The 12,502-nt window shown below is 35.2% G+C and overlaps 2 protein-coding genes across 4 annotated transcripts in view; one reads left to right on the top strand and one right to left on the bottom strand.

Moving 5' to 3' along the window:
• Positions 1-3,105, top strand: part of LOC112507886 (tetraspanin-18-like) — a 7,039-nt gene extending 3,934 nt beyond the window's left edge. Inside the window, exons 5-6 of the mRNA XM_025112628.1 lie at positions 1,695-1,904; positions 2,866-3,105. Of these exons, the coding sequence (XP_024968396.1) occupies positions 1,695-1,904; positions 2,866-2,895 (240 nt within the window). The 3' untranslated portion in view covers positions 2,896-3,105. The remainder of the gene's footprint in view (positions 1-1,694; positions 1,905-2,865) is intronic.
• A 3,554-nt stretch (positions 3,106-6,659) lies between these two features.
• LOC112505092 lies at positions 6,660-11,880 on the bottom strand. 3 transcript variants are annotated; one of them, XM_025109058.1, is made up of 7 exons: positions 11,745-11,880; positions 11,073-11,658; positions 10,826-10,972; positions 10,508-10,581; positions 8,552-10,372; positions 8,109-8,256; positions 6,660-7,385 (listed from the first exon to the last, which is right to left on the bottom strand). In XM_025109058.1, the coding sequence occupies exons 3-7, from the start codon at positions 10,962-10,964 to the stop codon at positions 6,721-6,723; spliced, it is 2,847 nt and encodes a 948-aa protein (XP_024964826.1). In that variant the 5' UTR covers positions 10,965-10,972; positions 11,073-11,658; positions 11,745-11,880; the 3' UTR covers positions 6,660-6,720. The 3 variants fall into 3 exon arrangements, with proteins under 3 accessions (XP_024964826.1, XP_024964814.1, XP_024964821.1); XM_025109046.1 differs by having other exon boundaries at positions 11,600-11,658; XM_025109053.1 differs by having other exon boundaries at positions 10,826-11,658.
• Between the last annotated feature and the right edge of the window lie 622 nt (positions 11,881-12,502).

Genomic DNA, 12,502 nt, shown 5'->3' with positions numbered 1-12,502 from the left:
AAAGTGTAAACACCTTAAAGCAGCAATAGAAAGTAAACTTGCTCCACTTTGGTATATCTTTTGGCAACTAATCTCGCCTTAGACCTTTCAACCTTCCAATTTGCTTTAATTTTGATCTTAAGACCTATTTACCACCAATTGGTACTTTGTCTTCTGGTAAAGTAACCTATTCCCACGTGTGTTAATGCTCTCAAAAACAGACAATTCCTTTTCCATGGCCTCAATTCATCTTTTATCATGAATACTTTGGGAATATGATTTAGGTTCCACATGAGATGAAAGAGATTGGAAAAGGAAAAAAGGGTTATGAATTGGACCGAGATGCTCACAGTAAACATACTCAGTATGATCATGTTTTGGACGATCTAGTGAAGAAAATAATTATGAAAGAGATTTAACTCAGGCAATAATTCTTTATTCATTCTTTTTTTATAAATGAGACCGAGATGATCATAATCAACAAATGATTATGAAAGAGATTCTACTCTTGAAACTATGCAGTTTGCCAGTCCCTTATTCATAATTTCTTGCTCTTATACCCCTTTCGCCCCTGCCTTGTGTCCTATTTTCTGCGTACACAAAAGCATGCTGCTCTGAACACTTAACATCTGTTTATGAACTCACTGATTACCCATTGCTCTTCAGTGTACAAAACATTGGAGCACCTGTATTTTGAAACTCTCTTCATGATGACTGGTTATAACATGTATTGTCATGAAAAGTAGATTATCAAGCATCGTTATAATGAAAAATAGGGCAAATACTCGGATGTCTATGGTGTTCTAGAGTGAGGACAAAAAGATGTTCCAGATATGAGGACTAATTAGCATTATGCCAATATTCATTTCCGGGAGCGTTTGGTTTGATGGAATGATTTTGAGGGATTTGGAATTGGAGGGATTTGGATTTGAAAGGATTTTGAATCTTTGGTGTGTTTAGTTTGTAGGATTCATAATGGAATTGAATCCATTTTTTATAGTATCTTATAGAAACAAATTATAAATAATTATAACAATAATTAAATTATCTTTTTATTGATTGATTATTATAAAACAAAATGTTTTCAACATATTTTAAAACATTATTATACATAAATCCTACAAAATTCCGTGAAATACCAAACACCCCTAGAGGGATTTCAAAATCCTAGGTCCCGTTTGGTTTGCAGGATCGGGTAGGATTTGGAGAGATTTGGAATTCAGTTTCACTCCAATTCCGTGTTTGTTTTGCAGGATTGCTTGGACTTGAAATCCTGCAAACATGGTATAAAGAAATCCCATGGGGGTTGTTGGTATTTCATGGGATTTCGTATAATAATGTTTTAAAATATGTTGAAAATATTGGTTTTATAATAATCAATTAATAAAAGATAATTTAATTATTTATAATTTGTTTTGCTAAATTATTTATAAAAAATGGAATTCAGTTCTATTTCAAATCTTACAAACCAAACACACTCAAAGATTCATTTCCAAATCCCTCCGGTTCCAAATCCTTGCACGGGATCCAAATCCCTCGGAACCATTCCATCAAACTAAGGGCCCTCTAAATGCTTTCCCTGGTCCTCTTTCTCTTAACAAGGAACGGGAAAGGGGGGAAATTTATTTTAACTTTTTAGCATTGAGATCGTTAACACCTCTTATTATCAGTAAAGCAGCCTGTACAACTTACGAGGTCATGGGCCAATTTTTCAGGCCCTATGTATTCTGCTTGCTGTAGTCTTGCGAGCAATGATAACTTCACAGATGAAGGATGATGAGAATGACATTGAGAGAGATTCTGATGTAAGAGGTAAAGCTTGGGAGCCCCTGCTGAACCCACGTCCAACCCAAACATCAGTGTCAGTTAGTGGCAATGGTAGAGCTTTTCATTCTGATATCTGGACTTCACGAATGAGAGAAAAGGTACTTCCTTGATTCTTGAATACATTTGCGGAATTTGCAATATGCAATCAATTTGGATGATTAAGTTTTCTTCCATCTTGTACTGAAGTGTATTAACTTCTCGTTACAAATGACATCTTAGACAAGTATAACAAAATACAAGTGAACATTAGACTCACGAGAAAAAAACTGAGTTGGATAAAAATGCATTTTTTTTTGTCCCACCAAAAATAGTTGGAACATAAATCACGGAGATGAGACAATTAAAACCCTAAAATCTTGCACAGTTCTTTCACCCGCATACCCCACTCTCGCTTGTCATCTGTCGAGTCCTGTCTACTCCCATCTACTGGACAGGACAGAATAAGGATCATTGTTCCTTTTTTGGCGAGACTTTTATGTGGATCAGACAGGAACAAAGTGGAACAGTCATGTTCCACTCCATGGAACAAGGTGGAATAAACCTATATTTTACCCATATAACCTCAAAATAAAACATAATTATTTTCTAAAATATCAAATACGCATATTACTTTACATTTTATTCATCCTTTAAATTTTATTTATTATATTTTATGTTTTTTAAACTTTCACTTTGTTGTCATCAAAATATTATTTTTATTCGGTTTATATATTTTGGTTAATTTATTAACTATTAATAATAATAAAAAACAATATAGAAGATGTATAAAATAAAAATTAAACTACATGAACTATTTATTTTTGTGTCATTTTAATCATATTGACGAAAACTTTCTGATGATATATTTTGTTGTTAAAATATTTATTTTATTTTAACTTAATGAATTACATAAATTAATCAAAAAATATTGACAACTCATTAGGGGTAAGTTGGTCATTTTATCGGTTCTGTCATGTTCAGTTTTGTCTTGCCAAACACTAAACAACTGTTCTGTCCTGTTTGATGCAATTTGTTTTGTTATTCCTCACTTGCTGCTTGTTTATGTTTTGTGCATTGCAGTATGGATTGAGTAGCAGTAGTGCCAAGTAGACAGGAAATCTGAGCAATCGAATCCATATATGATATTGTATATCCATAGATTTGGGTCATGCTCATTTCGTTCTGCAGCCGAATATGTTAACTGTGTTGATTGAGAAGAAGGGTGTCTAGATAAAGGTACATACAATCTTTTTGTATAATGTTTGTGTATTTATATTTTGTATAGAAAGTGGAAGCAGTGTGAGGGCATGTTTGTTAGCAGCTTAATGAGCTTAATGGGACACACAACTTATTCGGTCAGCTATACATGACCCTTGGGTTGAGTTCCGTTGAGAAGGAGAGTTAAGGTGAAAAGCGTAAGATCTCCACCTTCTCACCCTTAGATGCATATTAGGATGAGATGCACCCTATATCAAGTGCATTTCATGGGTGGGTTTGAGATTAAAGGTGGTCAAAGGTCAAGATCCCTTCTTAGGCTTCTCACCGTAACTCTCCTTCTTACACGATCCTTCGCCACATGACCTCTTGGTTGTGGCTTAATATTATAGAAAGTGACTTATTTAGTAAGCTCCCGGGGGGAGCTTTATGCAGAAAGCCAAGTTTTTTCCAAACTTGCCCTTCCTAATTAAAAAAACATGCTCATTCAATCTATGAAAAACCTTAGACAAATTAATCTATATAGTCGGATTAATCCACAGACAGTTTTATCCATACAGAACTTAATTGAAAACCAACCGAACAGCCATTGAGTTTTGTAGCCTGTTGTTTGTGCCATCTTGAGTTTATTGCCATCTAGTTGTGACTGTCCATTAGCAGTTTTGTAACGTGGCACCACCTTGCATAAATGTATAGTGGTTGGTTCAATGCTACAAGGTCAAGTCTAGCTCAACCGGCAAATAAAGGTTAGGTATTATGGCAGTAGTGGACCGACATGGAATGATACGGTGGCATGGGCCACTACTTCATGGTTCCGTCTTAATGGGAAAAAATTACGTTTCTGAAAGGTACCACCATATAGTTTTTGAAACTGAAATGTTAACACAAGACTTTAATGACTGAGATAGTAAATGCTCCTGCCTTTTGGGTTCGAGTCCCGCGGTTGTCAAATGTGTTGTTTTTTAGCTTAATTTTAGTGTTTTTATATATGTCTTGTGTTTTTAAAGATAAATGTAGACCGGACTCGAACATGGGTCTCTTCTATGTAACCAATAGATCTATACTAATATTATGAAGGAAAAACATTAGATACTTTCTTATAGTCAAATTATGCTACCACTTGAAAAAAAATTCTAGTTGCCTTCTGGCTCCTTCTCATAGGTCGTCAGTTCGAGTCTTCTCGAGGGGATTTTCTGGTTGTTATTTTCAGGACCTGTGGGATTAGTCGAGAAGTACACAAGCTGATCAAGATACCCACGGTTACCAGACAAGAAATGCTACAAGCTATGATACAGTGACATATCCAAGATCATGTGGAAAAGAGGAGTATTTGTAGAAATCATGGGTTATATAAATTGGGGTAAGCTAAATGCACTTTTATCTACTAATTTTCTCCTCATACACATCAACATCAAAACTTATTTTTTATATTTTTAATGCATAATTTGACCTGATTTTGACATAAAAGAGTGCATATAGCATTCCCCTATAAATTATACCAAATTCCCATTACCTTTTTGTATGTTTTCAAGCCTTTGATGGTGTCACAACCCACAAGTTGTGTCTTTGGCAGTTTCTTCTGGCATTTGGGACCAAACAAGAGGGTTAATGACAAGATAGGGGTGAGGGCCATATCATGTCATTTTCAGTAGTTTTGATGGTTAAAAAAAATGAGATGATGCAAAAGTTTGAATCATGATATGCATTTTGTCCTTTTCATTAAGTTTACCTTTTGCTTTGTGAAGAATGATGAATGATTCTTTCACATGGAAAATAGAGACAAATTGGAGTACTTCACCTCAACTGCAAATCATTCTTTCCTAACAGAGAAAGGAAAAGCTCCACTTTATTAATTTTAAGTTAACTTTTTTTTTTATTAACCATGGGTATGCAGAGCAGCTTACTAGCACCTCGACTAATCCCAGGGTGACCATCTGCTTGCAGATAGCCTGGAGTCACCGCATTTGAACCTCCGTGGCCATAAGGGGATTTTCATTCTTCCTTGGATTTGAACCTGAGACCTCCTGGTACTTTTGACCTTTGGAGCCAAGCTGAAACCAATCAGGCACCACCCTCGTGATTTATAATTTCGGGTATCGTAATAAAATTGATGTCATCTAGGTGAAAATGATAGTCTAGAGCTATTGAGAAATTAGGATATCGTCCTTGAAAACAATGTTGATGATGAAGTTGAAGGACGATACAATACATTTTGAATAAGTTACACGTAATGAAGTATTTATTGCATTCAAAACTCGTAACGGTTTCTTCTGTGGAACGAGAACACAACTAGAACTTTTGAATGCCAAAAAAAGTTAGGTGAATCAAATATTGAACACAACTAGAACTTTTGTACTTTTGTGGGAGTCCGGAGTCACCGCAATTGAACCTACATGGTCGGTCACAAAGAGATTTTTATTTATCCTTGGATTTGAACCTAAGACTTTCATGCATTTTTGATCTTTAGAGCTCAAACTTAAATTAATCAGACATCACTCTAATGGTTTAAAAGTTATCTTCTTGTTTTATATCAAATCAAACCAGTCAAGTCAATAATATCTTACTCGAAGATGTGGTATTAAGGTAAAATGTATGGAAACTTGATTTCTACCCTAAAAAAGTAACACGATTATCTCTGTAACAACTTATACATGCTAAAAAATAAAAGTTAAATTAAAGAATATGATGTCATGGAAAACAGGAGTGTTGATGGAGATCCACTGCCACCCCACCACCATACCTTCGTAAAAGTTCATTGCCACCCTCCACACCACCTCTCTTTTCATTCCAAACAACAATTCCTTCATTTTTAAGTTTCACTAAAATAAATACAAACACTATTGGTATTTAAACAGAACAAAAAATATAAAACCATTGTTTAATGTTTGGTAAGATAAAATTGGATAAGACAAAACAAATAAAATATCAATTTTTGTTAATATTTTTTTTTATATAATTTATTAAATTATAATAAAATATATTTGTTAGATTTTTTTGTCAAAACGCTTAAAACTATACCAAAAGAAAATGTTCATGCAGTTTTCAATTTTTATTTTATACATTTTCTATATTGTTTTTTTTACTATTAATGTTTAATTATTACATAATTAACCAAAATATAGAAACAGTTTAAAATAATATTTTGAGGATAATAAAGTGAAAGTATAAAATACAACAAATAAAATTTTAAAAATGATAAAAATGAATAAAATATAAAGAGGTAGACATATTTGATGCTTCAGAAGATAACTAGGTTTTATTTTGAAGGTATATTGTAAAAATATGTGTTTGTTCCACCTTATTCCATAGGGCCACCTGTTTTGCTTTATTCCACATAAAAATCTTGACAAACATAAAACAATGATCTTTGTTTTGTTATGTCATGTCCATGTACCAAATGCAACTACATGATACATACTATCACTTGCAATGGGTAGTAGAATAAAATCACAAAAAAGACTATTTATTTTGTATTACTAAACAGATGACACCAAAAAAGACCATGATTACTAAAGGGCTTTTGGTCTAGCGGTATGTGAGCCCTTAGCTTCCTAAGAGGTTAAGAGTTCAAACTTCACCAAAGAAAAAAAAGATGTGTGAGTTTATTTATTTTATCTGTTATATATAAATATTATATATTTAAAAAAAAAGGCAATATATGTTTGCAAAATATAATAATAATAAATACTGTTAATCATACACAAATAATGATGTTATAAACTAGGGATTGTAACCCAAAATCACTCCTCTATCTGTCAACTCTATCACACACTCTTCCACAACTTCCTTCACCACCTTCTCTTCTATTTCCTTCTTTATATTTTCAATTTCCAATCTCAAATGCTCCACCCATACCTCCCCTACAACCTCCTTCCTCACCACCCTCTCCACCGCCGCCGTGCCGCCATCGCTGTCCCAAACGCACCTTTCTTCCCCGGATATCCATTCCTTCATCTGCCTCCACACATGCTCCGCCACCACATGCCCACTGCAGCCTGTGATACCTATTAAGGCCTCGTTCACACAGTCGAACACGAGCCTTTGAATTGATTTTCGGTGTCTTTGTTTGGCTCGGTGAACGACTAGTGGCTCGTTATCGGTTAGGCTCATGTACGTGTCCCTCAAACGTGGGTCCAGAGGGGTTTCGGGCGAATGCCACCTGGTCGAAAATGAACCCGACTGGACCTCACCATCAATTCCAGCTGCTGATAGTAGTGTTTGAACATATAAGAAACATGCTTGCTCCTCTTCCTCTGGACTCATGGAGGTTTTACCAGGAAGGGGAGTGGTGGGCCCCACCGCGGAGTCGTCCCATGATAGAGTTCGAGCAATGGATCCAATTAGTGGTGATTTATCGATCAAATTGTGTTTAAGAGGGTCTGCTCCTGTTTATACAACATGAAACATGGAAGGTGCATGTTAGAACATGTGAAATTGCTAAACTAGTTGACAAGCTAGATGACAATGTAAAATGACCAAAAAGGACATGTTAGGGAAATTAATTGGAAAAATACACGAGGTATAATAGGAAAAATTGGAAAAAGAGTCCCCATAGCTTGTTGAAATGCTACTTGAAGTAACATGAAGCATGGAAGGTGCACGTTACCACATGTAAATTACTAAACATTGTGTTAGCTGAAATTCTAGTCGTGTTTGGTAAAAACTAGTTGACAAGCTAGATTACAATGTAAAATGACCAAAAAGGACATGTTAGAAAATTAATCGGAAAAATACTAGGAACATAATTGGAAGAAAAGCCCCTAGCTTGTTGAAATGCTACTTGAAGTAACATGAAACAGAAGATGCATGTTAGCACATGTAAAATTACTAAACATTGTGTTAGCTGATATTCTAGTCATGTTTGGTAAAAACTACTTGACAAGCTAGATTACAATGTAAAATGACCAAAAAGAACATGTTAGAAAATTAATTGGAAAGATACAAGGGGAATAATTGGAAGAAAAAAAAAAGCCCCCATAGCTTTGTTGAAATGCTACTTGAAGTAGGCCAACAAAACGGTACTTTTTGAATAAGCTCGAAAAATAAGCTATCTTATGGTTGCCAAACATAGCATTAGAAAATTGAATACATTTGATGACAAAGATTACCATGTTCAGCCAACTTGGCATTGCGAGAATAAACTGCTGTATGGTCATCATCTTCAAATTGTAATTCTAAGACCGAAATAGGGCTTGGCTGGTCCTGGTTCTCATTGGCATTCCCAGGAGTTTCCGGCTTTCTGACAGAATATCCCCTCTGCAATAACCAATTACAAACCCTTTAGATGATTGTAGCAGTTTTTGAGATTCCAGTTAAAAATCTCATAAATACAAATTCCAAAATTTTCAGTTCTCCCCAAAACCTAATGCTTATATATTAAACTATTGTTGTCATTCAACTTCTTGCCTTGTATCTAGAAGGATAACTAGAGACACAGGCTTAAATTTTCATGAAGTCTGATTCCCACACAATCATGAATATATGATACCATATCTTGGCCAAATGAAAATTTACTTGATAAAAAGAATCTTGATAAAAGCAGAATGCATACCTCGGGTAGATGCTCGCCTACTAGCCCAGCATCAGCTGGACCTTGGCAAGATGCTTTCCTCAAGGATCCATTTAGTCCAGGTACATCTTCAACCACCATATCATTAACGCATTGAGATCCATCAGTACCAATTCGTCTTGGAGAATGCATAGCAGATTGATGTTCATCATCGGACTTGTGGGATTTCAGCTTGCCAGACTTTCTACTCTTGGAGAAAAATAAACCCTTGAACAATGATGATTTAACACCTTTTTCCTTGGTCAAATCCTTAGAATCGTCTTTTTTGCCGTCCAAGACATCTGAGTCTTCACCGAGTCTGGAACCAGATATGCCAGAAGATACTGGAACAGATTTTGACCTCGCAAGATTTTTAGGACTACTGTCAGCATCTTCAGCCTTGTTCAAATCAATAGTCAAGTATGAGGTAGATGCCTTGGACCCTTCTCTCTTTTTACATAGTTCCTCTGACTCTGCTGACTTCTTTAAGTCGGAAAGAGCAAGCATCTCGCCCAATGTACTAGAGCTTCTTCGTATATGTCTTTGTTCTTGAACACTTCCATTTAACGCCATCATTGCCCATCTTTCAGACAGACGCTTCTTAGCCTCCCTGCATACAGATGACTCTGGAGAATAAGATGCACGGCTGAAGGAGGAGCATGAATATGGGCTGCCAAAACGGTTAATATAGTCCCATGAGTGTCGAGAAGTTGGTGACATGACTTCTGAATCGCTCAGATTCCCTGCTGCATAATAAACTTCAGATTTACTGAATGAACTCTCATCGCCAATATAACCATTGGAAAAAACAGAAGAAAGCAGGGTTTCGTCTCTTCTGTGGCTACTTGGATTTTCAGACATACCACATGTGCTCTCTTTTGGGACTTCTCTTGATTCCAGTGTCTCGCTATCTTCTGGATCCCCGTAAAATCCATCATCATTTGATGTTCTTAATGATGAAGGAGGAGAAGCAACAACTTTCATTTCATGAGGCTTCCCAGAGCTAGGTTTCAATACAACAATGCGAGTTGGCTGAGTCGGCTGAGTTGGGTAACCATTATATTTATAGCATTCAGGAGACTGCAGAAATCTGGAATTGCTTTTATCCCACATATTACAGTGACCCATTTGCGCAGTTTCATTTATCTGTTTTCCATTTTTCTTTCCAGAACCAGTTAATTTGTGACCATCCACCAACTTAGAAGGTTTAAGAACTGTGATGCGTCTTGAATCTGGAGGTGGAGGAACAGACTGCAAATTGTGATGCTGAGCAAACAAGGAATTAGGTTCTTGCAGAAGCTTGAGGAATAAATCTTTATTGGAACTTAAAACTTCCAGAGCCTCTTGAAACTTCTTGGACTGGCGATGTTTTTCATCGGTAGATAAACGCTTTGCTTCCATGAACTTCTCACGAACTAAAGCCATACTTTTCTCATTCTTACTTTGTTTACATCTCCCCCGTTGTGGTAAATCACCACACGTTTTGCAGGACTGCTGCCATATTTCATATACATCTTTGTACTCTCCCTGCTCTTGGTACAGATTGATCTCATTATGTTCTCGTGTATTTAAGAATCCATGCTCTTTCTCTATAAAGCCCGTTGATCCCAAATGGTTCCTTGGTCCTCTCAGATTGGTTCTGCATGATGCAGAACCAAGTTGATGTCGCTGTGGAAGGGCATCGAGCCCCATTAACTTGGCAACCAAATTGGGTGGACTTTGCTTAGGACCCTCCTCCTTTGACATTTCTTCTGCAATAAGCATCTTTATAGGCGTCCCATTTAATTTCCTATTTGACGGAGATTTTCCTAACTCAGACACTATCTGCACAAGCCAACAACAAAAGAAATCCACATATTTGTCACTAACAAGGACTCAAGCCTCAAAATAATAGGCATGGCCAAAAAAAGCTCAGTTTGCATGCCACCACTTAGAAAGGGCCCAGTCCATAGCAATTACCACTTTATCATTTATCTGATCGTCAACTATTCGACTCCTTGACACATCTGATTGGCTCCGAGACACTGGGGAACCTGTTCCATGTTCATTTCTGTCATGAATACTAGTACCAGCAATGTCCAAACAAAGAGTAATTACAAACTGAGGAAGTAATACAATAATATTTTTTACAGAATAGGGAACAGCTATCTGTACAGAAAGAATATCAAATTACTGAGACCATTCACCCATATAGAGGAAGGTATCAATTAGAGTTTGATCTTTCTTGTTCTCTTGTAATAGAGATGGGTAGAGGAGAACATACAAAAAAAAAATCACCTTCATAGTGTGGCTTGTCGGTGAGCAACCTGTTTCCTCCTATGCTTGTATTCAAATCAAAAAGGTTCACCATTCTTCCCAGACATCCTGGAATAGGTTTTTCCAAATTCCTATTTCTCTCATTCTGATTCCTGTTCATTTTATCACCTGCTAATGCAAATCTCAAGAGGTTGTAATAAATTAAAGTAAAAAATGATGATATTAATTAATAAAAACATGATTCAAGCTTTCAGATATGCAGAAATACCTATGGAGTAATTTATATATGTATCATGAACTGAAGAAAGCAACTAGCACTTCAGTAGGGTATGGATTGAGATGGCAAATTTAGAAAAAGATCCACTGATAAATTTATTGTTAGAATATATTGAAAGAAACGAAATAAATAGATAAATTAAAAGGTTGAAAGAATAATCAAAGGAACATTACTATTGCTAATTGCTAAATTCCAGCATGTTGAAAAGAATTCCCAAAATGAAAATCAATAAAAAATACCCCAAATCAAACAAACAAACCAAAACCATCATGTTCATCTACATTGACACCAATAATTAATCTAAACAAATTCAACACCACAGAGATACCTAAATTTTTATCTTATTGTAACTTCTCCTCCAATAACCCCTCAGATCAAGAGCGAAAAAAGAAAACAAAAAGAAGGAAGAAATGAAACGTTATTTATAAACATCAATGACAGTCTATCAGAAAACCAGTAGCAGAGAGAGGCTGTAATTAATACAGAAGAAATAAAAGAGAATCAGATTCCGTGTTTACCTTAAAAAAAGCGAGATCGAATCAGAGTGTAAAAAGGCACAACCAAAAAGACGTCAACACTGCAAAAATAAACAGCAACATCAGAAAGAAAATAACAAAGTAAGAGTTTTAGAGAGAGAAAGCAAAGAGAGTATGAGATCAAAACCTTATTAACAAATGAGCTGCTGAATTCTTACTGGAATCTGACATTCCGGTATCAAAATGTTGCCGGAGATTCGCCTGATTTCACTTCCGGCGGTTCTTACAGGCTCCAAATGCATTTTATTTTGAGATTTCCGTTAACGCGCACAGCACAGACATGTATTTAGAGAGAGAAACGAGTGAAGCGAGTAAAACCAGATAATGGAGAAAGAGAGAGAAAGAGATGCGAAGCTAATAAGAAACCGATGAAGAGACTGTAGTATCATTTTTGCATTTTTGGTCCTTATAGTTTGTCTTAATTTCAAAAATGACCCTAATAAATAATATGGTGTAAATTTAAACCCTCAGTCCGTAAAATTCAATCCGTTATTCCACAATATTCAATTTCATTAATAAATAAAAATATTCGGGTTTAATTAAATACTAGAAGCGTATTCGCATAATGCAACGAGATACATCGTGATTTTAATATTTCATTTTATTCTTTATCTCAGTCGATGTTATAATATGACTTTATATGATTTTGATAAAGCGATGATGTTTTTATTTTTGAATAAAATATATGTTTCAAGATATCATAAGAATTTGACAAAAATATATCGACATTAGTATCAAATTAATTATTTGAAATTCCTCATTTTTTGTGTAATTTTTTAATTCAATTTTTTTATAATTTAATTTATGTACAATAACGAAGTAATTTATATTTGGTTTAATAATATAATTTTTTTATGAAAATAATAATTATTTATTTTGTTGGAA

The sequence above is a fragment of the Cynara cardunculus genome (genome assembly GCF_001531365.2).
Source record: "Cynara cardunculus var. scolymus isolate 2C chromosome LG 2, CcrdV1, whole genome shotgun sequence".
Classification (NCBI taxonomy): Eukaryota; Viridiplantae; Streptophyta; class Magnoliopsida; order Asterales; family Asteraceae; genus Cynara; species Cynara cardunculus.
The sequence above is the reverse complement of the archived record's forward strand: the minus strand, read 5'-3'. Positions and strand labels throughout refer to the sequence as shown.